This window comes from Arvicola amphibius, chromosome 1, assembly GCF_903992535.2.
Source record: "Arvicola amphibius chromosome 1, mArvAmp1.2, whole genome shotgun sequence".
In the NCBI taxonomy this organism is placed as follows: domain Eukaryota; kingdom Metazoa; phylum Chordata; class Mammalia; order Rodentia; family Cricetidae; genus Arvicola; species Arvicola amphibius.
In genome coordinates, this window is record NC_052047.1 from 130,007,836 (window position 1) to 130,034,843 (window position 27,008).

The window sequence follows — 27,008 nt, forward strand, 5'->3', positions numbered from 1 at the left end:
AGAAGCACTCAGTAAAGGTTTCATTATCCTGAGTGTAGGCTAAGCAAAGCTACATAGGGTTTTCATTGCAGGACTAATGCTTCAATACACCTTTTAACCAACAAGAATTCTCAAGAGGCACAGACACATTCCTGTCCTGACTTGGCCACTGAAAGCTCTTTCACAAGAAACCCAAAATATACTTTGGCAAACAATGAATTGCAAGACCCTTCTAGGAACCACTTGTGGCGGTAAACACCTGGAATCCTCGTACTTGGGAGGCTGAGGCAGGGGGATTGGTTGAGTTCAAGGGGAGCCTGGGCTATACAGTGAGTTCTGGATCAGGCTAAGCTGTGAGAGCCTGTCACAAAAGAAACCACCACCAAGACCCTTATAATTTGTATTAATCCGGAGCCTCCACTTAAGTTTAACTCAACCAGAATACAGAAGACAGCTTGGTGTCAAAGCCAATGCTTTAATGAGTGTCTCTCACAAGCACTGCCGGCCTCCACTGTCCCCAGCTCTTAGTGGACTGAGAGCTGAGCCAGTTGCTCAGTGGCAGAGATATGGAGCCTGGGAATGGGCATCTGGGAGTGTGGCAGAGAGAGCTACAGCTTCAAGCTGACCCTTCCTCTGGCATTCCTAGCAAAGCCACAAGAGGCTCCAGGGGTATGGGGGCTCCGATTGGCGCAGGGTGAGTGCGCTCATGTTTGCGCAGGTCACTGGCACTCAAGAAGGCTTTAGGACACTGGGGACAAGAGTAGGGGCGTACAGAACTGTGGGTGCGGCTATGTTTGCGAAGCCCAGCCCTGTCTGAGAAGCTCTTACCACACTGGGTGCAGGGAAAGGGCCGGAGCTCCGGGTGTGTGCGCTCGTGCCTGCGTAGCAATGTCAGTGTGGAGAAAGTTTCCTTACACTCGCGACACACAAACTGTGGAGGCTTCTCATCAGGCTCCTCACCCCCCACCTCCCCTGCATCTCCTAGGGTACCAGGAGCTTCCCCGACGCCAGCATCCTGGCACTCCACGTGCTCCACAGTCATGCCCACCACTTGCCACTGTGTGGCTACTACACCCCCAGACTCTGCAGGTAGCCCTAGCAGCCCGGCTGGAGGGTCCCCTAGCCCTGTGCCTGCCACGGGGGCGGCTGAACCCTCACCCACGACACCTACAGGCAGCGCCAGTCCCAGTACCAGCTCCTGCTGGGGGGCAGCTCCTATAGCCTCATTGCCTCTATGGGTACGCTCATGCTTCCTGAGGCTGGATAACACCACAAAGGATTTCCCGCAGGCATTGCAGTGGAAAGGACGCTCGCCGGAGTGCATGCGGCTGTGCTTGGTAAGGCTAGCTCGCTCAGCAAAGGCTCGCCCACACTCCTCACAGCGGAATGGCCGCTGTCCTGAGTGCACCAATGCATGCCGCTTGAGGTCCCAGGAAGCCACGAAAGTCTTGTCGCACTGCAGGCACTTGAAGGGGCGATCGCCCGTGTGCACTCGCCGATGCATGGCCAGGTCGGCTGGCTGCCGGAAGTCCTTGCCGCACTTCTCGCAGCGGTAAGGCTTCACGCCCTCATGCGCCCGCTGGTGGCGGCGGAAGCTCGAGGGATCAGAGAACATGCGGCCACAGCGAGGGCATAGGAAGGGCTTCTCGCCCGAATGCGTGCGCTCATGGCTTTGGTAGGAGCTGAGCTGCGTGAAGCCTTTACCACAAGCCGGACAGCGATAGGGTTTCTGAGCCGCGTGGATACGCTGGTGGCATGTGAGGGAAGAGGATCGGGAGAAACTTTTCCCACACTCAGAGCAGAGGAAGGGGCGCTCACCCGTGTGGGACCTGTGAAGCAACGGAGGCCCTGGTTAGATGGCAACAGACTCACGTGGGACAGGTATAGCCTGTTTGGGCTGCAATTCCCTAAGAGCCGCAGGGTTGTACCGAGAGTAAGAAATTTAGCCGGGCAATGGTGGCACACGCCTTTAATTTCAGCACTTCAGGCAGGCAGATCTCTGTGAGTTCTAGACCAGCCTGGGCTACAAAAGCTACACAGGCTCCAAAGCTACAGAGAAACCTTGTCTTGAAAAACAAACAACAAAACAAACCCCCCCAAAACAAAGCTAGTTCTAGGCCAGCCCAGGCAACTAAAGAACTCTGTTTTCAAAACCAAACCATCTAAAGAGCCGTTTTTCCTAGGACCTACCCACATATGTCCCTCCCCTGTGAGTGACAGATCCCCCTTTCCGGCTGTACTGGAACCGAGGCTAATAAGACCCCACCCGCTCTCAGGGTTCCATCTCCAGGAACTCTGCTCTGCTACCAAGCCTGACCTGTCCAACCAGGTCTCCCATTTTTAGGTAAGTATCCAGCTGCCCCTTTTCCCATTGTCATAATCTATTAAGATGCTAGTCCCCACTTAAGCTTCCCAGCCGTATCCAGGGGTCTCACCGTTCATGGTTACGTAAGTCCTTGAGCTCGGCGTAGGCCTTGCCGCAGCGCTCGCAGCTGTAGGGTCGCAGGCCTGCATGGGTGCGCCGATGCTTGCGGAACACTGAAGGGTCAGCGAAGCTCTTGCCGCAGTCGGTACAGGCATAGGGCCGCTCACCTGTGTGCCCACGCTGGTGGATCTTGAGTTTAGAGAGTGTACCATAAGCCTTGGGGCAGTGTGTACATCGGAAGGGCAGCTCGCCGGCATGTGAGGCCAGGTGCACACGCAGGCACACCGGCTGCATGAAGCGGCGGCCACACTCTGGGCACGGGAAGGGCTTCTCGCCAGTGTGGCTGCGCCCATGGCTTCGTAGCTCAGGAGCTGTCTTGTAGGCCTTGGGGCACAGTGGACAGGCATAGGGCCGGGGCTTGGCCACTGAACCAGACACCTTGTCTCCACTGGCTTCCTCAGCCTTGGGCTCCGCATCCACCTTCGGCTGGACCTCATTCACCTCCTCTGTGCAGTCTGCGGGTGTATGCGTAGCAGCATGGCGCGCTGCCCTGGGAGCATTCGGAAATGTCTTTGTACAGAACAGGCACTTAAAACGGCGTCCAGAGCGCTTGTAGCACGGGCCTGGGGACTTGGCCTCTGTAGCCTCCTCTTCCATGACCTTGGTGAGTGGGCCTTCTCTGCAAGAGAAGCAAAATTAGCCCAAAGCCATCCTGCTGTGTTCTTTAAGGCTTCCCACTTTACTAAAGTTCTCTCGATATCTAAGGAACCATGCCTTTAAGGGAAAAATTATTTTTATTTTACATGAATGAAGGTTTACTGACACCATGTCCCAAGGACCTGTGCTCAGGAAGGCTGTTCCATCCCGTGGAACTGGAGTTACATTTGTTTGTGAGCTACCCTGTGGGAGCTGGGAATCAAACCTGAAAGGCATGCAAGAAAACCAAGCCACCGGACTTCTACATCCTTTATGCTAATGGTCCTCAGGTTGATACTGTGTTCAAGTCTCCCTGGTGATCCCCAGTAAATAAGAGGCCAGAACCACAAAGAGCCAGCTATATGCTACTCCTTCCCTCTCCACTGTCTAACCTGATATTCTCACAATGCCTACGTCCTATTACTCTCACAATCGTCCTTTCTTAGTTCCAACCAAGACTTTAAGGTCTCCAAGCGCTCAGGAAGATGGGTCCAGAGAGAGGAGTCGATGTTTGGAGGTAATGGGTCTCGGATATGTGCATTACCCTCCCCATGGTTGGTCAGCTCCTGGAGAAGCAAGCATTCAAAGAATTTTGACCATGCCTGGCTTTCAGGGACTCCACCCCAGTCAGGAATTTTGGTCCACCCTCTGATCTGGAATCCCTTTTAGTCCCTGCTCCAAAACTCTAGAAATGGGAGCTCACTCTCAAGGCAGCCTGACCTACTGTTGGCAGTCACAGCTGATATGTCTGAGCTAGCGAGGCCTCCTGGGATACCAGCTCTTGCTGAGTCCCTACTTTCTGGCCAAGAGCCCAGACAACATCCACACAGCTGCTCCCAGGATCATAGTTGGGAAAAAATAGGATTAACAGCTGCATTGGTCCTAACACCCACTCATCCTCCCAGAGGGATGAACGGAAGAGGATCAGGGCAGATCCTCTTAAGGGGAGCTTAGATGTGGTGCTGGGCAGGGCAGAGTGGGCAAGGAGAACCAGGTGTGCCCAGAGGGTGGCAGGCCAGGCCTCTATGTCCAGCCTTGTGGGTCATAGACCCATGTCCTCATCCATACATCGCAGGAGCTGGGGTGGAGAAGGAGGATGGAGCTGAACTAAGTCTGTGGTGGGGGAGATGGATGGGTTCAGGGCCTATTCCAGAAAAGGCCTACAGAAGCAGTTTATCTGGTTGGCTGAGGGAGCCCTGAGTGAGATGCTCCTTAGGGTCAGCCAGCCGTATACCAGGAAGCATTTTTTTTGGAGGGGGGGAAGGAAAGTTTTGAGACTCGAACCCAGAGCCCGGTGCAGGCAAGACAAGTGCGCCACTATTGAGTCACATCTTGGCCTAAATTTCTCTTAAAGGGAAAAACAAAACAAAAACCAGGCTGAGGATGCAGGAGACTTTGCTAGTCTTGATCCCAAGAATTGCTTTTTTTTTAAAAAAAAAAAAAAAGACAGCTTACATCTATTAAGTACTTGCCAAAATCACAGCATCCTAACCTTTTTTACACACCAGCCCATCGTTACATCAGCACCACAAGAAGGCAGGTCCAGAGTAACCGTGCTTCAGTGCCACTAAGTAGACTGAAGGCCCAGCTTCAACTCCAGCTGCCACCACTTCCCGCTGATGTGACTTTTGTACAACTGACCTCAGAACCTCAGTTTTCTCACCTGAAAAATGGAGGTAAAAATAGGACTAGCTCACGGGGTCCGTGGGGACTGATCCAAACCAGATCCGACCAGTCTTCCCTAAGTCCGAGTCGTCTCAGAGCCAGCCAGCTGGGTGTGGCACCCTACATAATTCTCACACTGCCTGAAACAGGAACCACTGACCCCATTTTATAGATGAGGATGAGTTGAGTTTTAAGAGTAGAGAGCCCTGTTGAGTCATACGGTTAGGAACTTAACACAGCTGAGACCTGGCTCTGGGCATTTAGAGTGTCTGAGCCCTAGCTCAGAAGTCTGGGCCTGCCCCAGGGTCCAGGAGCCTGGGCTTGTGTGGCACCTATCCCTCCTTTCATCTTGCTAACACTTCCCTGAGACTAGAGCCTGGAGCCAACAACATCTCACTCAGACTCATGAGCTTCTATCCTGGCCCTAGCCAGCTCTGTGCTTCAGTCTTTCTGCTGGAGGAGTACATCTATCCCAAGGCACTTACAGGGAGTGGAGGATCCTTCCCAAGGCACTCAGGAGAAATAGTAGGGAAGCATCTAATAGGTCCCAGCAGGCACCTAGCTCCGTGAAGAATGGAGAGCCAAGCAGGTCATGCCTCATCTCACCCACTACTTCAAAGAGTAGCTTTCCCAAGTGAGGTCTGACAAAGCCCTGCAGCAAAATCCTCATCTAGGAAGCACACTTACAATTCCAATACTTGTGAGGCCAAGGCAGGAGGATTGTTAGTTCAAGGCCAGCCTGAACTATGTAGCAAGATCCTGACTTAAATAACAAAAACAAGGGGCTGGAGAGATGGCCCTGTGTTTAGCGATCTTGCTATTCTTACAGGACCTGAGTCCAGTTCCTAGTTTCGCATTGAGAGGCTCATAACCACCAGCTCCAAGGGATCTGATACTCTCTTTTGGCCTCCTTGGGCACCTGCAGACATATCTGAAGGCACACATAGATATGTGCATGGGCGCGCACACACACAAAATCCTTTAAAAAATATCAAACAAAAGCCAGGTGGTGGTGGTGCACTCAGTTGAAAAAGGCAGGTAGCTCTGAGTTTGAGAGTCTAGTCTAGTGAGTTCTAGGGCAGTCAGAGCTACAGAGAAACCCTGTCTCAAAAAATGTAAACAAAAGGAACCATCAACTAAGGAAGGTGACATAGAGTGCTACAATCTGTATTTTCAGTTGTGTGTTTACTATGTATACAGTCTTCTGCCTGCAGGACAGAAGAGGGCACCGGATCTCAATACAGATGGTTGAGAGCCACCATGTGGTTGCTGGGAATTGAATTTTGGACCTCTGGAAGAACACCCTGTGCTCTTAACCTCTGAGCCATCTCTCTAGCCCCTACAATCTGTATTTTTATTCTTTGAAATTAAAAAAAAAAACACAGGCAGGAGAGATTGCTAACCGGTTAAGAACACTCCCTGATCTTCTAGAGCAGCGGTTCTCAACCCATGGGCCTCATCTCTTTAGGGGCAGAACAACCCTTTTATAGGGGTCACCTAAGACCACTGGAAAGCACAGATATTCACATTACAATTCATAACAATTATAGTTATGAAGTAGCAATGAAATTAATTTTATGGCCGGAGTCACCACAGCATGAGGAATTATATTAAAGGGTCACAGCATTAGGAAGGCTGAGAGTCACTGCTATAGAGGCTATGAATTCGGTTCCCAACACCAATGTTGGACAGCTCCAGTGGGCCTGACAGTTTCCTGTCCTCTGTCTGTACATACAAACACGCACAGATTTAGAGTATTTTTTTTAATTCTTCAAGACAGGGTTTCTTTATAGTCCTGGCTGTCCTTGAACTCAGAGATCCACCTGCCTTAGCCTCCTGAGTGCTGGGAGTAAAGGGGTGCCACCACTCTCAGCAGTGTGTGTGCAGAGGACAGCTGGGAGTCGGCTCCCATCTTTCCCGTTGTTGACTGTGGTCCCGTGTACTGTTTCTGTCGCTACACTGTCCTCTAGACTAGACAGCTGGCCAGCCTCCTGACCATTCTGTCCACATTCCATCTCCCCACAGCAGTGCCACCAAGTCCAGCTTTTTGCATGGCTTTCGGGGGGCTTGAACTCAGATTGTCAGGCTTGTATGGCTAGTGTTTTTATAACCCACCAAACCATCTCTGGAGCCCTGCAATCTGTACTTTAAACCAACTCTGTGGACCATTAAGAACCAGACATGTTGGGGGCTGGAGAGATGGCTCAGAGGTTAAGAGCATTGCCTGCTCTTCCAAAGGTCATGAGTTCAATTCCCAACAACCACATGGTGGCTTACAACCATCTGTAATGGGGTCTGGTGCCCTCTTATGGCCTGCAGGCATATACACAGACAGAATATTGTATACATAATAAATAAATAAATATTTCTTAAAAAAAAAAAAAAAACCAGACATGTGAGTCAGGATACTTGCCTGACACACACGAGGCACTGGGTTCTATCCTCAGTACCACAAAAAAAAAGGAGGAGGAGGAAGAGGAGGAGGAGGAGGAGGAGGAGGAGGAGAAGAAGAAGAAGAAGAAGAAGAAGAAGAAGAAGAAGAAGAAGAAGAAGAAGAAGAAGAAGAAGAAGAAGAAAGACAGACAGAGACACACACACACACACCTCCTAGGTCTCCAAGTGCTTCCAGGAGGAAAACATTTTTACTACAACTGTTTTAAATCCTCACAATGCAAAAAGTGCACACAGCTAAAATGTCCTGAGTCAAAGATGAACCCTTCCTGCCCTCGAGCTAGCCTCTTGCAATCTCTCTTGATTCACCTGAAATCCTTTAACAAAATCCTGACGCTTCCCAGGACAAAGACCAGTATCTTCCTATGATCAGCAAATCCCCAATCCATCTCACTCCTGCTTAGCTCTGTTCAATTCCCTGCTTCCCTCACTAGGCGTCACCCACACCTCCTGCTTCATTTTCAGCTTCAATTTCTTCCCACCCCATGCTGCTTACACGAGCAGTTCTCCTGGTCAGAGCCATGATTTCTCATCATCTCCTGCGTATCTTTATGTATTAGCTCTTTGGTTATATTGGGTCTTAGCTCCCAGACACTTCCTTTATTACGGCTTTCTTCTTCTTTTTTTTAATTTTATTTACTCTATGCACGTACACTCAAGAGTGTATGTGTGGCGGCCAGAGGACATCTTGCAGGAGTCAAGCCTCTCCTTTTACAATATGGGTCTAGGAGGCTGAACTCGGGTCTCAAGCTCGGCCATCTCCCACCCACCCCCTCACCCCCCACCCCCCCGCCGCCTAAGAAGGCTTTCCTGGACACTGGAGAAGGCACAGCGTTATGAGGAATTACTCTTCTTCCAGAGGACCCAGGTTTGATTCCCATCACCCACATGGTAGCTCACAATCACCTATAACTCCAGTTATAGGCACCAGGCATATACTTGCTGAGCAGACGTACATGTAAGCTAACACTCATATACATAAAAAATAAAGGTTTTCTTGACTACCTTTGTGTGTTTCAGGGTCCTACTATGTAGCCCAGGCTGGCCCCAATTCTTCCTGCCTCAGCCTCCTCAGGGTTGGGATTACAGGTGTGGGTGTGTACTTTGATCAGCTACCTTCCTTTGTTTTTGGCAGATCTTAGAATTGAATTTAGGGTCACATGCATGCTTGATAAGCAAGCATGCTTCCACTGTGCCACTGAGACAAGGGTTCACGACATAGCCTTGGCTGGCCTGGAACTCAGAGCTATGTCTGCCCGTCTCCCAAGTGCTGGGATTTTAAGGTATGCACCACCACACCTCATAGACTCTTTTTCAAAATGATATCTTCATCCTGGCTATCATTTAACTTCTCCTTTCAAAGAAAAATTTTCTCTATGATGCCATCTGGATCAACTACTTCTCGCAGGCTTACTGATATGGACTGGGTGTCGTCAGCATTTCATACACAGCGGTCCAACTACTCAAGCTCATCTCGTAAGTCCTGGAAGTCTGTTATGGGCTAAACATTTGTGTTCTTCTTAAATTCTGTGTTTGGAAACAAGTTCTTTTCAGAAGTCATTAAAGTTAAATAAAGTCATAAGGGCAGAGCTAGCAAGATGGCCCGGTAGATAAAAAGGCGTCCAAGTCTGGCACCCTGAGTTGGATCCTCAGGACCCACAAGATGGGAAGAAAGAACAGACTCCAGTAAGTTGTCCTCTGACCTCCACATACGTGCTGCCAGCACACATAAGCACACACAAGATAAAAAAAATTTAATTAAACAAGTTCTTGAGAGACAACACAGAAATGCCAAGTAACTGGTCATAGATTGAGCTAGTACTGGAAGCCAGGCAATCATATACCCAAATTTCTGCCATCTGTTCCCTTAGCTATTGCTTTATTAGTACTAACACATTTTATTATCCGGTTGTGCACTAGGGTCCAGGGAACGTTGTTCTATGCACTCTTTATGTCCAAAGCTGTTTGGTGACTGAGAGCAAACTGCAGGAGGAATTCAAAGCCAGGTCTACAGCCTCCGTCTCTTCCATCGTAGGAGTTTGTGAGATTCAGCTACCAACTCTTCATTAACCGAAATTCCCCATCTCTACAAGGTCATCTGGCCCCAGGATCACCCCAGTACCCCGATTTGTTCGCTGTTGCGATGGAACATAGTGTCACTAATCGCCTGTGAGGGGATGACATTTTGCTGTCTCTCAAGCTAATGAAGACTCAGTTTCCCCAAAGCGGTTATTTTTAACCACTCCAGCCGCAAGTGCGGCCCATTCCCCAACCTCTCCAAGACAGCAAATCGGCTACCAGACCTTGGGCCTTTTGATGAGTTGAAGGAACTGTGCTGGGGTGAATGTTTAATTGTATCCTAGGCCTTCTGAGTTAGCTCAAAAATGATCCCATTTTCCCAGCCAGTTTCTGGGGCGGTGTTTCCTCTGGTCAGCAACCTACGTTCCATCCACAATTCACAAACTTTACCACCTCCATAAGCAATTCCCTTTGCCCTGGAGCCCTCTTTTTCCTTTTCCCACGGGAAGATTCGTGCATGCTTCCAATGCTCCATTCCCCAATACTCCGTGCCCTTAAGAACATTTAACGAGCAGTAAAGATGAAGGATGAGTAGCTTTCTGGACCTCAATTTTTTCAATCGAATGGGGCCCCTGAAGCAAACGGGAGTTTGCAGGGCGGTAGGGCCTACCAGACTCTCTGAGGAGGGACAAGAGCTGCAGAAACCCAGCGCTCCTCGCTCTCTGCAACCGTGTTTGTGCGGGTGTCCACGCCAGACAGGCAGCCCCTGCGGAGCGGGGCTGGATGCTGACTCATTTGGGACTAAACCCTAGGATAACGTGGCTTCGGCGAGCGTAGCAAGACAGAATGAATGAAGAAGGAAGGAATGAACAAATGAATGGACAGAGGAGAGAAAGCAGGACAAAGGCCTGCAAAATGGCGTTCTTTAGGACCGCGGGAGGGGCGGATGAGACCTCGGACCGGGAGGGGGGCGCGCAGACGCGGAGGACTTGGCTAGGAGGCCCTCGCCACACAGACAAAAGCCCGTAACATGGCGGACTCTAGGACCCCCGGGCCCGCGCGGTGCAAGCCCGGCAGTCGCGTCGGCCGAGCCTAGGCATCCCCAGCGCTGACCGGCGAGCACCGGGCGGGTTCTAGGACCTGCTGGGCCCGCAGCCCGCCCGAGACCGCTCACCGCTCGCCCCGCCCGCGATGCTCGCGCCTGGTCAACTCCGTCCGCTCGGCATTGGCGGGGAGACTGAAGGCAGCTCAAACCGCGCTGGTGGCCGCTGCCTGAGACCCTTGCGACTTCCCGCAGACGCGTCCTACCTGGTGCGACTTCCACAGGCTCCGCAGCATGGGCGGCGGTGCCCAGCACCGGCAGAGCCCGGGACACTCGAGGAGGGGCCGGCGCTAGGACCCAGCGGGAGGGAGGCTAGGGGCGGGGCCGGCGGCCAGACAGCGGAAGTGGAAAGGCGCCTTCCTTGCTCAGGAGGAAGGAAAAACTTATGGGAGCCACCCCGAGCCTCCAGTAGCAGAGAAGTATCTCGCGAAGGGTCTCTGGGTGCTAAGGGGATGGGACGCCAGACCGATTGACGGCGTAGACCCGCCAGGTCGCCGGAAGTGTCTCCAAGAGCTAGGAGGTGGGGAGAGAGAGTGGGCACTGAGGTTTCGTAGTGCCCTAGTCCGTTTAGATTCCACATTTTCTCTAACAGCGAGTAGTGAACTTAGGATCCCCCCACGCCTGTCTTGGGAAGAGTCTTTTATGGAACCTCGTGAAAAGTGTCACCAAAGTACCTTAGCCAGGGCTGCAGGATATTTTTTACTACTGTGCTTACTGAATAAGCGCTGGAACGATTTTAGCAGCTTTGGACGGAAGAGTGGCTTAACTCCATCAGAACGCCGCGCTGACCTGCGTGGGCGGAGCCAGAGCTGTGCCCACAGTCGAGCGTGGTAGCTCCCGCCGCCTGTAATTCCAGCGTTCCCGGAGTTGAGACAGGAGGATTGCGGCGAGTTCGAGGCCAGCCTGGGTTGCATAGTTAGACCCAGTCTCAAAACCAACAAAAACCAAACATAGAGTTGGGCCCACCCGGAACCTAGCGCCGGAAGCTTGTCCGTGTAGGAATACGGCTCGGAGGCGAGACAGGAAGTGTTCCTAGGCGGAAGTTTCAGGGGGAAGCTTTAGCACCTGGGACACTTCCTGATTCCTAGTAACAATAGGAAGTGTCCGCGGAACTGGGGTAGACTCTTGACTGGTACCAGCCGTGCCCTGTTACCCCTAGCTCCTTCTTTTCCCCGCTTCTTTCCCTCGTCCTCCACCCCCGGGAACCCTGGCTGAGAGTGCGTGTGTGTGAGCTCGAGAACCCTCGCACCAGCCACCACTTAGGGCTCGCGGCTGCAGTTAGGGTAAGGGTCCCAGTGCGCAGGCGCGCTCCCGTTCACGACCTCCAACGGACGCGCCGGCGGCGGGAACCAGAAGGCACTCCTGGTGCGAGGTAGGGATCTAGAGAGGAAATTGGCAGAAGAGACTAGTGACTCTAGAGAGTCGTGATGGTGGTTGGTTAGGGAAAGGGACTCTTACATGACGAAGTTTTGAGAAAAGAGAATTCCGGGAACAGATTCAGCTGGTGAGATTAGAAATAGTGTTAGGGTACCAGGAGACTGGAATCCGCCTCGGAGAAAGAGAAGATGATGTGGCGGAAATGAGTGACAGCTACTGGGAAAGCGAGGGCTTTGGAATGAAGATTGCCTCTTGCAGTGAGTTTATGTGAGAACTGGGGAAACACAGGCATTGGATTTAGTGGCATAAATACACTTACAAGGCGGGCGTGGTAGCCCACGACTTGAATCCCCCAGTACTTGGGAAGTTAGGACTATAAATATTTATAGTGAGACCATGTCTCAAATAACCTCTCTCCCCAAATAAGAGTACACTTAAGCCGGGTGGTGGTGGCGCATGCCTTTAATCCCAGCACTCGGGAGGCAGAGGCAGGTGGATCTCTGTGAGTTCAAGGCCAGCCTGGTCCACAGAACGAGTTCCAGGACAGGCACCAAAGCTACAGAGAAACTTTGTGTTGAAAAACCAAAACAAGAAAAAAAAAGTACACGTAACAGCAACGCCTGGCACGTGGTACTGCGCAGCCTGAGTTGATGTCATCTTAAGAATGTAGAGAGGAAGTAGAAGAGAAAATGAAAAATGATGATGCCAGGAGGTAAGGCAGGCAGGGGTTAGCAAAAATACAGAGACAGGACGGGATTACACATATGTTTAAAGGAAGCAAGTAAAACAAACGCCAAAAGGTGTGATGCTGAAGAAACAGGCAGGGCCTCTAACTTGTGTGAAGCCCTAGGTGGCCGCTGAAGAAAGCAGCTGCTTCGTCAGTGCTTTGAGACCATTCAGTTTGCTGAAGGGTGAAGAAAGGGTTGTACTCCTCGTATTGCAAGGCCTGACCAGCTGTGGCTCTCACCTATAATTGAGCTCATAGGAAAATCCATGAGTGTGAAGCTATCTTGGGCTTTGAGCTCCCAAGGAACTTAAGCTATAGAATGAGCTAGGACCTTATCTCAAAACAAAACACCAGCATCAAAGCCCAAAACAGTTCTGGTTTGCTGTTAAAATTCATAGATAGTTATTAGTTTTTCTAGAAAATTCATAGATAGTTATTAGTTTTTCTAGAATTATAGAGAGAGCAGAGCCTTAGGCGTAGGAAGAAACACACACATATACTGTCTAAAATACAAAATCAGTTAGGTCTCGAGACTCTCGTTTCCTTATCTCTGGCTCTAGAGATGCCTTAGTCCTCGGGGAACTTTCCTAGACGTTTGTACTTAGTAAAGCTGTAAACGGTGGTCCCTCTAGACCCATAGAAAGCAGGGCCATGGCATGGTTGATTGGGAAGCCTCTCTGTGACTTCTAGTGAATGTGGTGCTCATATAGCCAAGAAGCGAAATTGACTCAATCCTTCATTCTGTCTGTCCCTTCCTTTCTAGGCCTTGACCCCTTCTGCAGGGAAAGATGCTGCTGCCACCTGTCTGTTACTCCTGAACCTCCAGGTTTTCTACCACGTTGCCCCATGGAGGACATGCCCCTCTCAATCAGTTGCTCTGACTGTCAGCGCCACTTTCCCAGCCTCCCGGAACTATCACGGCATCGAGAGCTGCTTCATCCATCCGCCAACCAGCACAGTGAGGAAGCTGACAGTGTCCAGCGGAACCACGAGCCTGGGCTTTTCCCCTGTACCACCTGTGGCAAGGACTTTACTAATCCCTTGAGCCTCCAGAACCACATGAGGACTCATGCTCCCGAGGGCCTCCAAAGGCACAGGACCCTACATGCCAAGGAAACTACTTCACATCATCAGAGTGAGACAATGGCTGCTGAACCCTGGGGTCAGAGGCTTGGCTCTAGGGAAGGCTGGGGAAATCAGACGAAGCATGTACGAGAGACACATGAATGTGATGCTGGAGTGGATCCCAGCACAGATCCGGGGACCTGGGAAGATCCACTGACAAAACAAAGAGAAGACTTAGAAATGCAACCAGATCCTAAAGGAAGTGCAGAGGACTGGGTACCCACCACCAATTCTGATGGAGCGCCACTGCTCCCCACTCCAGCTAGCAGCCTCCTCAGCAATTTGGAACAATATTTGGCTGAATCGGTAGTGAACTTCACAGGGAGCCAGGAGTCCACTGAGCCTCTTCCTGCTGAGGAGGAGCGAAGATACAAGTGCAATCAGTGTGGAAAGACCTACAAGCATGCTGGGAGCCTCACCAATCACCGCCAGAGCCACACTCTGGGAATCTACCCTTGTGCCATCTGTTTTAAGGAGTTTTCTAACCTTATGGCTCTGAAGAACCACTCACGACTCCACGCTCAGTATCGGCCGTACCACTGTCCCCACTGCCCCCGTGCCTTCCGGCTCCCTCGGGATCTGCTGGAACATCAGCAGTCCCATGAGGGGGAAAAGCCAGAACAGCCGTGGGAAGAGAGAGAGATGCCTACTACGAATGGACACGCAGATGAGAGGAGCTGGAATCAGCTACCTAAAACACAGATGCTGAACGGTTCTGGGGATCTAGAGGATGGTAGCCAAGAGGAGTATCGACCTTTCTGTTGTAGGGACTGTGGCCGGACTTATCGCCATGCAGGTAGTCTCATCAACCATCGAAAGAGTCACCAAACAGGTATCTACCCCTGCTCAGTTTGTTCCAAGCAGCTATTCAATGCAGCTGCTCTGAAAAACCATGTTCGTGCTCATCATAGACCCCGGCAAGGAGCTGGAGAAGATGGCCAGTCATCAGTGTCCTCAACTGCCCTTATGTCGGCTGAGACTACCCAAAAAGAAGAAGAGGTCCTCACAACCAACCTGGACCATCGTCCCTATAAGTGCAACGAATGTGGTCGGGCTTATCGCCACAGGGGGAGCCTGGTGAACCACCGCCACAGCCATCGGACAGGAGAATACCAGTGCTCACTCTGTCCTCGGAAATATCCCAACCTTATGGCTCTGCGCAACCACGTGCGCGTCCATTGCAAGGCCACGCGCCGAAGTACAGACCCGGGGACTGAGGGTTCCCCTAGCCCTGTCAAGAGGGAACAACCTGACCCAGTGGGAACAGAAGCAGCATTCCCCACAGATCAGGGGCGGGTATACAGACAAGAAGAAGCCACCAGTATTCCCCCAACGGCAGATAAGACAACGCCACAGATATGTAACATTTGTGGTATGTTCTTTGAAGATCTCAAGAGTCTGGAGCATCATGGCAGGACACACAGGGCAGGGGAAGGAGAAAAGAGCAGGACAGACAACACCAGGTCACCACCTAGAACATTTGCTTGTCGAGACTGTGGGAAGAGCTATCGCCATTCGGGCAGCCTTATCAACCACAGGCAGACCCATCAGACAGGAGACTTCAGCTGTGGGACCTGTGCCAAGCATTTTCATACTATGGCTGCCATGAAGAGCCATTTACGACGTCATAGTCGGCAGTGGAATAGGAGGCGTCAGAAACAGGATAGTACTGGTGAGGAGGAGTCCAAATGCCCACCTGTGGGCACCTGGACTCAGAAGTTGGAAAATGATGAGGGCTTGGAGTCTTCCCAAGACCCTCTGGGAGAAAGTCCTTGTGGAACTGAGGGCCACCTGGCGAGGGGTGGGGACTGCTTGCAGGCAGGATCCCAAGACAGCGAATATGGGCTTGGAAGGGATGAATCCCATTTCCTGGGTGGTAAAGAGGACACTGGCACCGAGGAAGGACTAGAAAAGAAGGAAGCCTGTTTCCTTCACCACATGGACAACCCAGGTGATAAAGAAGGCAGTGAGGCTGGCTTTTGTGAAAGCCTCCCTGGGGTGGATAGTGACCAGAAACCGGGCATTTGCCAGTCCGACTCCTCTCCCCCTGCTCACGGCGACACTGTCTGGAAGGCAGAAGTCACTCACACATGTTCTGATTGTGGGGATTCTTTCCCCCAAGCTGCCGACCTGCTGAGCCATAAGTCCTGCCACCCTCCAGGCATCTACCAATGCTCTCTCTGTCCAAAGGAGTTTGATTCTCTGCCTGCCCTGCGTAGTCACTTCCAGAACCACAGACCAGGGGAGGTCGCCTCAGCACAGCCCTTCCTCTGCTGTCTGTGCGGGATGATCTTTCCTGGGAGAACTGGCTACAGGCGCCACCTGCGCCAGGTTCATGGTGCTTCTGGCATACCTGAGGGCTCAGAAGAGGAGGAAGAAGGCACAGCGGAAGCAGCCTCTACCCACAGTCCTCCTCTACAGCTCTCCGAAGCAGAGCTGCTGAATCAGCTTCAGCGAGAAGTGGAAGCTCTAGATGGAGCAGGTTATGGGCACATTTGTGGCTGTTGTGGTCAGACCTATGATGACCTGGGGAGCCTGGAGCGTCACCATCAAAGTCAGAGTTCCAGCAATATGACCGAGAACGTTCCTAGCCACTTGGAAGGATTGGGTGATGCGGTAGAAATGGTTACAGATGATGTCTTTGAGGGCACAGTGACCTCTATTTCAGAAGAAGGTGGGGACACACAGTCTGAGGAGGGAGCAGGTGGCACAGTTGTAAACAGCCTTTGCATGCAGGCTGGTGAAAGCTTCCCCAAGTCCCATCCCCGCCCTTTCCAATGTAACCAGTGTGGCAAGACCTATCGCCATGGAGGCAGCCTGGTGAATCACCGTAAGATCCACCAGACAGGCAACTTCATCTGCCCTGTCTGTTCCCGCTGCTACCCCAACCTGGCTGCCTACCGGAATCATCTGCGCAACCACCCTCGCTGCAAAGGTTCAGAGCCCCAAGTGGGGCCTATCGCAGAGGCAGGAGGCAGCAACGAACCCCAGAATGTGGCAGAGGCAGGGCAGGAACAGGCAGTCGTAGGGCAGCTCCAGGAAGAACTTAAAGTGGAGCCCTTGGAGGAGCTGGCGGGAGTAAAAGAAGAAGTGTGGGAAGAGACCAAGGTAAAGGAGGAGGAGCTGGAGCAGAGGCTGGAGACGGCAGAGAAAGGCTGTCAAACTGAAGTTAGCTCTGAGCGGCCCTTTAGCTGTGAAGTGTGTGGCCGAACCTACAAGCATGCTGGCAGCCTCATCAATCACCGGCAGAGCCACCAGACTGGCCACTTTGGCTGTCAGGCCTGTTCCAAGGGCTTTTCAAACCTCATGTCCCTTAAGAACCACCGGCGCATCCATGCAGACCCTCGGCGTTTCCGCTGCAGTGACTGCGGGAAAGCCTTTCGCCTGCGGAAGCAGCTGGCCAACCACCAGCGGGTCCATACTGAGCGGCGGAGGGGAAGGGGCACCCAGAAGCTGACTCGTGAGGATCGGTCTTTCAGGTGTGGGCAGTGTGGCCAGAACTATCGCCATGCTGGCAGCCTCCTGAACCATCAGTGCACCCAGGAGACAGGCCAGTACAGCTGCTCCTTCTGCTTTAAGACTTATTCTAACCGCACAGCCCTGAAAGACCATCAGAGGCTGCATTCTGATAGCCGGAGGCGGCGGGCACCCCGGAGGGGAGCAACTGTACGTTGTACCCTTTGTGGCTGTGGCTTTCCTGGCCAGCGATCTCTGGAGCGGCATCTGCAGGAGCACGAGGAGACCAAACTAGAGCTGGCCAGTGGCCAGGGAGACCCACATGATGCTGAAGGCAGTAAGGAAAACCTTGCTGATGACTGGGGAGTGGAGGGCAGACCAGAAGGTACTCAGTCAGTACCGCAGTTGGAGCTTGGAACCAAGAGGCCTGGGGAGCATAGTCAGAGTCCCAGCAGGCCAGCATGTTCAGAAGTCACAGAATCTTTATCTTGGGAAGTGGGGAAGGTAGATGGGTATCGAGGAGAAAAGGGACAAATGACTCACAATGGTGCCTGGGTTCCGCAGGATCAGTTAGCCAAGCCAGAAGGCAAGTTGGAAGATACTGGCTCCAAGAATTCTTGTCACCTCTCTGAGAGCCAGTCCAATGATTCTACCGCAAGTTATATGGATAGCCAGGATGGTGGAGACAGCAGGTTTCAGCTCCAATCAGAGAGCCACCCCTCTTGTAGCCAGTGTGGAAAGACCTATCAACCTGATGGCCTTTTGAACCCCAGCATTGACAAGAGAGTTTGTCACAGTTGTTTGCTCTGTTCCCAAGAGATACTGAATCCTGTGACCACTAAGATCCACAACCACATTGCTGCCCAGACCTTTGCTTGTCATAACTGCAGCAAAGTGTTTGCGTCCCACAGTGAGCTGGCCATACACATGCAGACTCATGCTGTTGATGATAGCCAGGTGCCAGGTCAGGCAGAGGAGACCAGAGAGCCACAAGCATGGATGGCAGCAGTAGATCCCCCTGGTCCAGGGAACGCTCAGGAAGCCCAATCCAAACCTCGTACAGACCCAGAAGAGAATGGGGAGCCAGCTAATGGAGGACAAGAAACAAACCTCACAGCAGCTGAAGACAAGGAGCGTCCCTTTTGCTGTGCCCAGTGTGGGCGCTCCTATCGCCATGCTGGTAGCCTGCTGAACCACCAGAAGGCCCATACCACTGGACTCTACCCCTGCTCCCTGTGTCCCAAACTCCTGCCCAACCTGCTGTCTCTCAAGAACCACAGCAGGACCCACACAGACCCCAAGCGCTACAGCTGCAACATCTGTGGCAAGGCTTTCCGAACAGCTGCCCGGCTGCGGGGCCACGGGCGGGTCCATGCCCCTCAGGAGGGACCATTCACCTGTTCTCACTGTCCCCGCCATTTTCGCCACCGAAATAGCTTCCTGCAGCACCAGCAGCAGCACCAGGAGGAGTGGACAATGTCTAGTTCAGGTATGTGGGGTGAATGGGTTGGGTAGAGGATTGAGGGGACCCAGAAAGAGGTGGGCACATGGTGGAGAGAAACCTTGGCACTGAGTAGGTAAGGGAAGTAAGAACAGAATCGAGTGGATTCTGAGAAGTGGCAGAAGTGTGGACATGGACTAACAAGCGATTTTGAGCCACTGAAGTATGAATTGTGGGTCAGAAAGATGGACACTGGGGTGGGTGGGTGGGTGGGGCAGGAGCGTGGAGTGTTGTATAGCCAGAGTGACTTTTCTTTCAGTAGGCCAGGGTGTCTGGGAACTGCCACATATGGGAACCCTGATTTAGCCAGCAATGATTCCCAGAGGGAAGGGTGAAATGGGCTGTGTTTAGGTTCTGGTCTTTCCAAGAATGGGCAAGAAGCCAGAGAACGAGAAAGGGGGGTGGGGAGGGTTGCAGATTCCTGGGTTGTCTTGCAGGTAGATAGGGAATAGCCTGCAGGGTTAAAGCCAAGGTGGGTCTGCCTGCTCAGTTGGTGACGCTAACTGGCTGCTTTCCTGCTGACTGGGCCAGTTTGCTGGCTTACTGGTCACTACTCACTCTCCGGCCCTCTTTCCCTATGGTTTGTCTCTGCCTTCCAGCCCCCTTGGAATTGAGGCCTCTGGTCCTTCTGTGAGTAGTGGTCCTTCTGTGAGAAGATCTTTTGATCTTCCTTTTAATTAACTTTTCCCTCTCCTTCTGATACAGATCTTGTAAGAACCAACCAGACCGCCCTCTCCACCAGCACCTTTAACTTTAACCTCCCCAACACAGCCCTTTAACTGAAGGGCTGACTCATGGATAATTGTTTCTTTGAAGACAGGCCCATCTGAGCAGTGGCAGTCATTAGTCTAGATCTTCCCTCTATCACAGTGAATCTCTCGGGGGTGGGACTGGCCTCCACCCAGCCCACTGAAGGGCAAAGCTGTGGAGGCACGGGGCAGTTTGTGCACTCAGCAAGCCTTATGCTCATATTCCCCTCTGCAGAGGACAATCCATTCCATCTATAGCTGCCAAGGGTGGGTGTCCCTGAAATGATGCCCTTGACCAGAGCCTGGCTGAGAAGGACAAAATAGTGATGGGTCCTGAGAACTGAAGAAATGGCTCTCAGGACCAAAGATTCACAGAGAGCCTAGTAACCAAGGCTGTAAAATAATTACAATTATTTTTATGTTATATGTTTTGGATGAGGGGGAGATGCTAGGCATGGTACCTAAAAAGCCTTATACATGATAGGCGAACTCTGTGACCCTGAGCTATTTATCCTGGCCTCTTGCACTTGTCTGTCTCTCAGGGCCATGTCAGGAACTGACCCGTAGGTCTGAGGGTAGCTTAGGCCTCCCTCAGTGACCTCTTCTTCTCTTCCTAGGAGCTTCCATGGCACCAGCAGCAAGCAGAGGGGACGGGGACTCATCTACAGCCTCACTCCTGAACCCCTCACCCCCGTGGCCTGCAGACCTCAACTTCTCCCTCTGAACTTCAAGTCTCCAAAGAAGAGTTCACTGAAGCTGGGGTGCAGGCACAGAGAGGCTTCATCTCCACATTCGCTCAGGATTGCTTGGGTCTCCCCATCTCCTCTTCCCTGAAGAGGAGCTTGATCTGGCTTCTCTCTCAAGGGGATAAGGTAGTCTTCATGTCTGTGTCCATGAAGGACCTCCTTCCCAAGCCTTTGTCACCATGTTCTTCCACGGCCAGGCTCTGCCAGAATGCTGTGCTAGCCAGATTCTAACCCAGAAGAGGCATATTCAGAGCGCACACAGTTGCGTGTGGAAGGGGAGCCTTTTACTATAGTTTGTAACTTATTTTCTAAAATCTATTTTGTAACAATTTATTTAAGTTTTAAAAAAGGAAAATTGCTCCCCACCCCCCCAAAAAAACTTTTTTTTTTTTTTTCACAACAGCTGCTGGTGTGGTTGTGTATGACGGGTTATTTAAGGAGTCCTGGAGACACCCCTATTGGATTGCAGAGCTTGGGGGTGGGTCATGGTCACACACAGAAAGCATCCCTGGGCTGGCTCATTCCCAGTCAGACAGTTGTTGGGCTTGCCTCAGGGCAGGGAACCACCAACAGGGAGGGGACAGGCTGGAGTGGAGAACTGGGTGTTGGTGGGAGTTGCCTGGCTTTTCTGGCGTCTTGTGAGTGAACTAGAGTGTCACCATCAACAACCGGCGGGTCGGCCTGTCGAGGAGAGGAAGGAAATTAACTTGGCCCCATCCCTAGAGCCTTATTACTTATCTTGAAGAAGCAGGATCCATCTTGGCCCCTGTGGCATATGGGAGACCTGAAGACCAAGAAGCTGAGACCCCTGCTGCCTACGGTCCATGTGGATCTGTTTGTTGCTTACTCTGCACCCAGGCAACTAGAGCCTGAGTATCTTCCTTAGATGGGAGCCCAGGCTAAGGAGGAAGAACCAAGAGGGACACGTACTTGAGTTGACCAGGCAGCTTCCAGGCTCAGCCTCGGGCTCTGGCTCCTCAGCAAAGTAGACCTGCCAGTCTAGACTGCTGACCCAGTCCTCATAGGCAGAGAGTGCCGCAAAGACCGCAGGCCTTGCAGGGCCTTGGCAGGTGTCTCCAAAGCTGTGCAGTCCAGCCAGGAACCACGTGCCCCTGACCTCGTGGACAAGTGGTGCCCCAGATAGGCCCTGTTAGGGGGAGCAAATTACACTTGGTGACTTTATGTATGGGTGGGAGGGGCTTGGGGCTGTAGCCTCGGCTGTTTGGGAGCCAGCTGGCAGGAGGACTTAGTTTCATGTGAGAAGCAGGGCTAGTAACCAAGCATGGTAGAAAGGTGAGAAAATGCCAGGGGTCTGCTGGGTAAGGGTTGGGAACTGGAACTCACCTCACATTGAGGCAGCTCACCCACGACAGTGGTGCAGACCATCCCTGGCAGGATGGGAGTGCCCATGCTCCCAGGGGCTGCGTGTTGTTGGCTACAGGCCATTCGCCCCAGGACTCTCACAGGCACTGTCTGTGGGTGGCTGTTGGCTAGAAAACAAAGGACGAGACCAGATACCTCAATTGCCTGCAAGTCCAGTGGACCACTGCCAAGATCCCCGTTACTATGTACCTGCTCCTGGAGTCAGCCCCAGAACCCAGCCATGTGCACCGTCAGGCAGGTGGTGGTCAGCATAGGGCAAGCAAAGGGGCCTCAGGCCAGGGCCTAATGTCACAGGCTGAGCCAGCAGCAGGAGGGCCACATCATAGCCACCCTCTGGGTGGGTGTAGGCCCCATGCAGAATGAGTTGTTTCAGGCTCCATTCCTCTGGTCCAGCCCCCAATCCTACACTCCATTCCTCTAGGGTTTGGCGCCTGTTGAGAGGCAGAGTTCTCAGCACCGAGAGACACAGCTGGGGCGGGGGCACAGAGGAGAGTGACATAAGGCTCACCCGATAAAGCAGTGAGCAGCAGTCAGCACCACCACCTCCGATACCAGGGCTCCACCACAAGCCAACTTCCCATGGTGCTTCAGCCTGGCATCCCAGGGCCACTGAGAGAGCGCTCCTGCCCGGGGGCCTTCACTCCTCAAGGAGCCACACGCTGAAATAGGTGAATTACATCACCCAGTTAAGTGGTCACTTAACGCTAGGACCTGTGTTGAGTGCTTGCTTCTGTATGTCAGCAGGTCTTCCCAGTTGATTCTCAGCTTCATTACCAAAGGTAAGCTAATATAGATTAACCTAGCTCTGTAACCAAAACCAGGTAGCCCACTTGGGATTCAGAGCCAACGTGCATGCTTTTAATCCTGATGTCTGACAGTAATCAGTGCCAGCCTGAAGGTCTCTGCCCCACTCCCCCACCCACCTACATTTCCCCAAGCCTGGACCAGTCCTAAAATCCCTAGCTTGCTCTAGCTATTCTGAACATCAGAACTGAGCTTCCTTCCCTGAAATGACTTTGCATGCAATTTGCATTGCAGTCACTGCTCTGTCTCACCTTCCTGGATTTCTGCCTGGAAACTTGCAGCTTTCCCCCGGAAACCAGCCAGAGATTTCAGAGACACCAACCTGTAAAACTTCCCGGTCCCAGTGGGGCTGTTTCTATCCCAGGAACTAAAAGGGCCTTACAAACCTCCGTTGGCAATGTCTAGACTCAGTGTATGAGCTGAAGTTTGCTTCCTTGTGGCTTCTACCCATTGCCCAGGAAGCCTTCATGTGGCCTGAGTGTCCCTGTCCACTCCACTCTTAATACCATGAGCAGACCTACCTACCTACACAGCTGTTCTCATCGCTGGTCTCCACAGCTCCTGGGTCCTGTACCAGGAAAGCTGCCCCATGAACGCGGGCCTGCAGCCATGAGCTGTGAGTGGCCATGTCAGTCAGCAGCACAGGAGTGTCCTCTTCAGCACATTTTGATGTGAAGCTTATGATCCCAACCTGGACCCAGTGTCCATCAGGCTCACGGCACATCACAGGTCCCCCAGAATCTCCCTGGAGCCAGGCAAAGGAGTCACCTGAGCCCCAATTCACTAGGCTGTTCCCCGTCACCCTTTTCTGTGGGCCCTTGGCCCAAGACTAGGCCCTCCCTTTTCCCCTGTACTCATCAGGACCTGGCAGGGTCCCTGTACCCCAGGCTGGGCACCCCCACACAGCATCCCAGGTCTTGCTGGGCTGGCCAGCAGCCGCTGGTGTAACCGATTATAGAGACAGTTGCAGGTGGGGCGGCTGATGAGACGAAGGCGCAGGTTCCGTAGGGTCCTGGAAACTGGCAACAGAGATGAAGCTGAGTCTAGCTCTGGGAAACAGTGGGGCCCAGGCAGAGTGCCTTCTAGGCTTTCGTCAGGACAGGACTTACCATCACTGGTGTTTTGGTCCCAGCCTGTGGCCCAGCAAGAAGCTCCAAAGGGAAAGTGATGGGTGGACCGGGGCAAGCAGAGGGTTGTATGGGCTGTGGGGTGGCTGAGCTGGAGCAGGGCCAGGTCTGATCCCTGGCTGTAGTGGTTATAGGCCTTGGGCAACTGCAGAGCAGCAACGGGCACCTCTTCAGCCCCAGGGCTCAGCCCCTCCTGCTTCAGAGAACCCAGGACCACGGACCAGGAGCTCAGTTCTGTTGTGGCCACCCTGAAAGGAGAAGGGCCAGACCAGGACAGCTGAGTGCCAGTGGAGCACGGCAGCTGGGAGAACAGCACAGGTGGGCAAGATGAGCAGACAAGAACCCGACTTCAGCCACGTCCCTCCAGTTCCCATTTCCTCCTCTGTAGAACATGAAAGATTGTGAAGGCTGAGCTGGTCATAAATGACACCGTTATTCTAGATGCAAAAGAGTCTTCTTGCAAGGTACAGGGACAAGTCCACCCTCAAATCAAGAGACTGAACCAAAAGCACGACTCACTTTTCAAAGCAGTGAGCGGCTGTAAGGACCCAGTTATCGGCCACCAGTGAGCCGCTGCAGATGTGTACCCCCTGTCGCCTGATGCTGGCCTGCCAGGGCCATTCATGTGGTAACGTGTTGCCTTCCTGGGGCTCTGGAGGGCCAGGGCCACGCTGCCCACAGGCTGTAGAGAAGGGTGAATCATGGTCACTGCAGACAGTGTGCTGACCTCAGGACCTCACAAACGCCATCCCCCCTCATTCCCCCTCCATCATCCCCGAGTACAGCCCAGGTTTCATGTCCCCACAACTTACCACGCTGAGCTGCTTGAAGACCTAGGAAGAAGAAGACACAAGATGTGGCAGGCCCAGATTTGGTGGAGGGGGGGGGGATGAGTCGGGTCCTTATCTATGACTGGCTACCTCACCAGCCCCTCCCAGAATGCAAATATTTATATGAGGCTGAAAAGCAGCTTTTATTGGAGCCCATTCAGAGTACTCAGCCATTAACTCTCTCAGCTGTGCTCAGCACTCCTGGGCCCAAGAAGCAAGGCCTGAGATTTATCTTGGGAGCAGGCCAACCCTTCAGGCTTCTGAACCCCTAACTCCTGCCCCCACCACTGAGTCAGGGAGGTGGCCAGTGTATGTGAAGGACATTAGCTTAATTGTCCCTTCAGCTGTGGAAGCCTGAGACGCTAGATTAGAGGCCTGTGTCATGTCCAAAGTGGGGGAGGCCCCAAGTGAGACTCACTCCACCCCTGTGCTAATGAATCAAACTTTTCCGGAGGAGGCTGACCTTTCCGGAGGGTCCCTGCCCTGCCTGAAACCCATCCTGGGCTCACACAAAGAGGCCTACTGCACATCTGAAGCAGAATTAGCGCGGACAGCTCCAAGCCAGCGGGGCCAGAGCAGGCCTGAGGTCATTCTGCAAGTAGAGGATCAGAAGGGGTGAAATACACACACAAGTGAGATGACCGCATCCAGACAGTGATCTCAGATCCTTCCCTGCCCAGGCCAGACGCCAGGCTGCTCTCAAGCACTTCACTTAGCTTTTCTGCCCTTCGGTCTCCTCACCAAGATAGAACTACTGTAGGATTTGATGTATGGGCACAGGTTCTTACACAGTGCTCAGACTTGGCCCAGGAAAATCCTCCATTTGACAGCAGGCTGTGTGTTACCTCCCCTCACCCCTCATGATACACACACACACACACACACCTAGTCAAGGATATCCACAGGGAGACTATAACCCCTTGGGATCCCTTACATCGCAATTGCAGTCCACTTGAATGGCTTACCCTCTAGCAGGACCACAGCTCCTACAATAAGCAGCCCTGGTCCCCAGCTCTGTCTCATCCTGCTCCGGGCCACTCAGTGCGCTGGTTCTCGGAGGAGCCACCTGGGTCTCCCTGGCTCCACCCCAGCTCCGCCCCCAGTCAACTAAGAGTCAGGTGTTACTTTTCCTGGGCTAGAAGGGAACCAACAGCTTGGGGCGGTGGTTGTGTGGTCCTTACCCCTTTCTGGAATTCTGTCAATGGCCACACTCCCCCAGTTCAAATCCCAGTTCCCCCATTTACTGCACTGGTAACTTTAAACCATGAAGCTCTTTCAGTCTTGCCTGAAAAACTCCAGGGCTTTGGGGGGTGGGAGCTGGAGAGATGACTCAACAGCTAGCAGCACTGACCCGATCAATTCCCAAAACCCATAGGGCAGTTCACACCACCTGTAACTCCAGTTCCAGGGGATCTGACACCTTCTTCTGCCCTCCCAAGTCACCAAGCATATATGTGGTGCACACATGCAGGTAGGACACTCACATACACAGAATAATAGTAAGAATTTCAGATTGGTCCCATCAAGAGGCCTGAAAGGAATGTTTTTTATGATTGTTTTATCAATTATTTATTCTAGAGAGAGGGCAGGCAACCTGTGAGGGCTTTTTTCTTCTACTATGTGGGTCTCAGAGTTTGAAATCACATGGCCAGGTGCCTTTACCTGCTGAGCCATTTCACCAGGTCCATAAACAAAAGATATTTAGGGGGCTGGCACAAAGACACTTGCCACCAAGCCTAATGACCTGAGTCTGTTTCCAGGGACCCACATGGTGGAGAAAGGATTCTTGCAAGCTGAAGTCTACACACACGCCATGGTATTCAGCACACACACACACTCATAAATTCCAAAATATGTCTGGGGTTGCCGGGCGGTGATGGCACATGCCTTTAAACCCAGAGGCAGGCAGATCTTTGTGAGTTCAAGGCCAGCCTGGTCTACAGAGTGAATTCCAGGACAGCCAGGGCTACACAGAGAAACCCTGTGTTGAAAAAAAAAGCACTTAAAAAAATGCCTAGGGGCTGGAGAGATGGCTCTCATTGGTTTCTTCACTGGCTGCTCTTGCCAGAGGACCACGTTCAGTTTCCAGGCCCACACAGCAGCTGATAACCACCCGTAACTGCAATTCCAGGGGATCCAACACCCACTTATGTCCTTTCCAGGCACCAGGAACACATGTGTGCACAGACACGGGCATACACATAAAATAATTTTAAATTCTTTTAAGATGTATTTATGGCCGGGCGGTGGTGGCGCACGCCTTTTATCCCAGCACTCAGGAGGCAGAGGCAGGTGGATCCATTTTTTTTTTTAATTCTTAAAAGCCCAGCATAGTGGTGTACGTCTGTAAGCCTAGTACCTGGAGGCTGAGGCGGAATTTTGAGGGTTTTTGTTTGTTTGTTTTTGACAGAGAAACCCTGTCTCAAAAAAAAAAAAAAAAAAAAAAAAAAGAAAGAAAGAAAGAAAAAGAAAAAGAAAAAAAAACCCAAACAAACCCAAAAACCTGACTTCTAGACCAGTTACTTGCCTCCCTAAGGCCAAGGCCAGATAGGTTTCACACATGTCCCGTGGTTTGCTTCAGAGGCCACATGTGCAGAGCTGTGTCTTAAAGGGGTGGGTCTCATGCCAGCGTTGCGCTCCTTACAAATGCTGGGCTGGAGGTTAGACCCTTCCAACTCCTCACTAGCTAGCTCCATCCAGGAACCCTGACCCCAATGGCGACAGCTGTGAGCTGAGTTGGCTTGGTGGACTCAGAGCGGGAGACAAGGGCTAGAGTACAGCTCGGCGGTGGCGCTCCCGCCCAGCTCGCCCAGCTCGTGCAGAGCCCTGCAATGTGAGCTGTGGGA

The 27,008-nt window shown here is 52.4% G+C and overlaps 3 protein-coding genes across 9 annotated transcripts; 1 reads left to right on the forward strand and 2 right to left on the reverse strand.

Moving 5' to 3' along the window:
* Positions 1 to 440: 440 nt before the first annotated feature.
* Positions 441 to 10,628, reverse strand: Znf668 (zinc finger protein 668). Of its 3 annotated transcripts, none has more exons than XM_038336853.1 (3): positions 10,544 to 10,628; positions 2,415 to 3,083; positions 441 to 1,808 (listed from the first exon to the last, which is right to left on the reverse strand). In XM_038336853.1, the coding sequence occupies exons 2-3, from the start codon at positions 3,059 to 3,061 to the stop codon at positions 596 to 598; spliced, it is 1,860 nt and encodes a 619-aa protein (XP_038192781.1). In that variant the 5' UTR covers positions 3,062 to 3,083; positions 10,544 to 10,628; the 3' UTR covers positions 441 to 595. The 3 variants fall into 3 exon arrangements, with proteins under 3 accessions (XP_038192781.1, XP_038192799.1, XP_038192791.1); XM_038336871.1 differs by lacking the exon at positions 10,544 to 10,628 and adding an exon at positions 10,410 to 10,543; XM_038336863.1 differs by lacking the exon at positions 10,544 to 10,628 and adding an exon at positions 9,906 to 10,017.
* A 61-nt stretch (positions 10,629 to 10,689) lies between these two features.
* Znf646 (zinc finger protein 646) lies at positions 10,690 to 20,420 on the forward strand. 5 transcript variants are annotated; one of them, XM_038346752.1, is made up of 3 exons: positions 10,690 to 11,971; positions 13,205 to 18,511; positions 19,890 to 20,420. In XM_038346752.1, exons 1-3 carry the CDS (start codon positions 11,917 to 11,919, stop codon positions 19,994 to 19,996), a joined length of 5,469 nt encoding a protein of 1,822 aa, XP_038202680.1. In that variant the 5' UTR covers positions 10,690 to 11,916; the 3' UTR covers positions 19,997 to 20,420. The 5 variants fall into 5 exon arrangements, with proteins under 5 accessions (XP_038202680.1, XP_038202704.1, XP_038202698.1 ...); XM_038346776.1 differs by having other exon boundaries at positions 10,690 to 11,709; XM_038346770.1 differs by having other exon boundaries at positions 10,690 to 10,857.
* Prss53 (serine protease 53) lies at positions 20,347 to 25,555 on the reverse strand. The gene is made up of 11 exons (XM_038346799.1): positions 25,128 to 25,555; positions 24,145 to 24,165; positions 23,852 to 24,014; positions 23,315 to 23,580; positions 23,070 to 23,224; positions 22,731 to 22,950; positions 21,910 to 22,060; positions 21,591 to 21,832; positions 21,363 to 21,508; positions 20,949 to 21,165; positions 20,347 to 20,699 (listed from the first exon to the last, which is right to left on the reverse strand). The coding sequence occupies exons 1-11, from the start codon at positions 25,183 to 25,185 to the stop codon at positions 20,680 to 20,682; spliced, it is 1,659 nt and encodes a 552-aa protein (XP_038202727.1). The 5' UTR covers positions 25,186 to 25,555; the 3' UTR covers positions 20,347 to 20,679.
* Between the last annotated feature and the right edge of the window lie 1,453 nt (positions 25,556 to 27,008).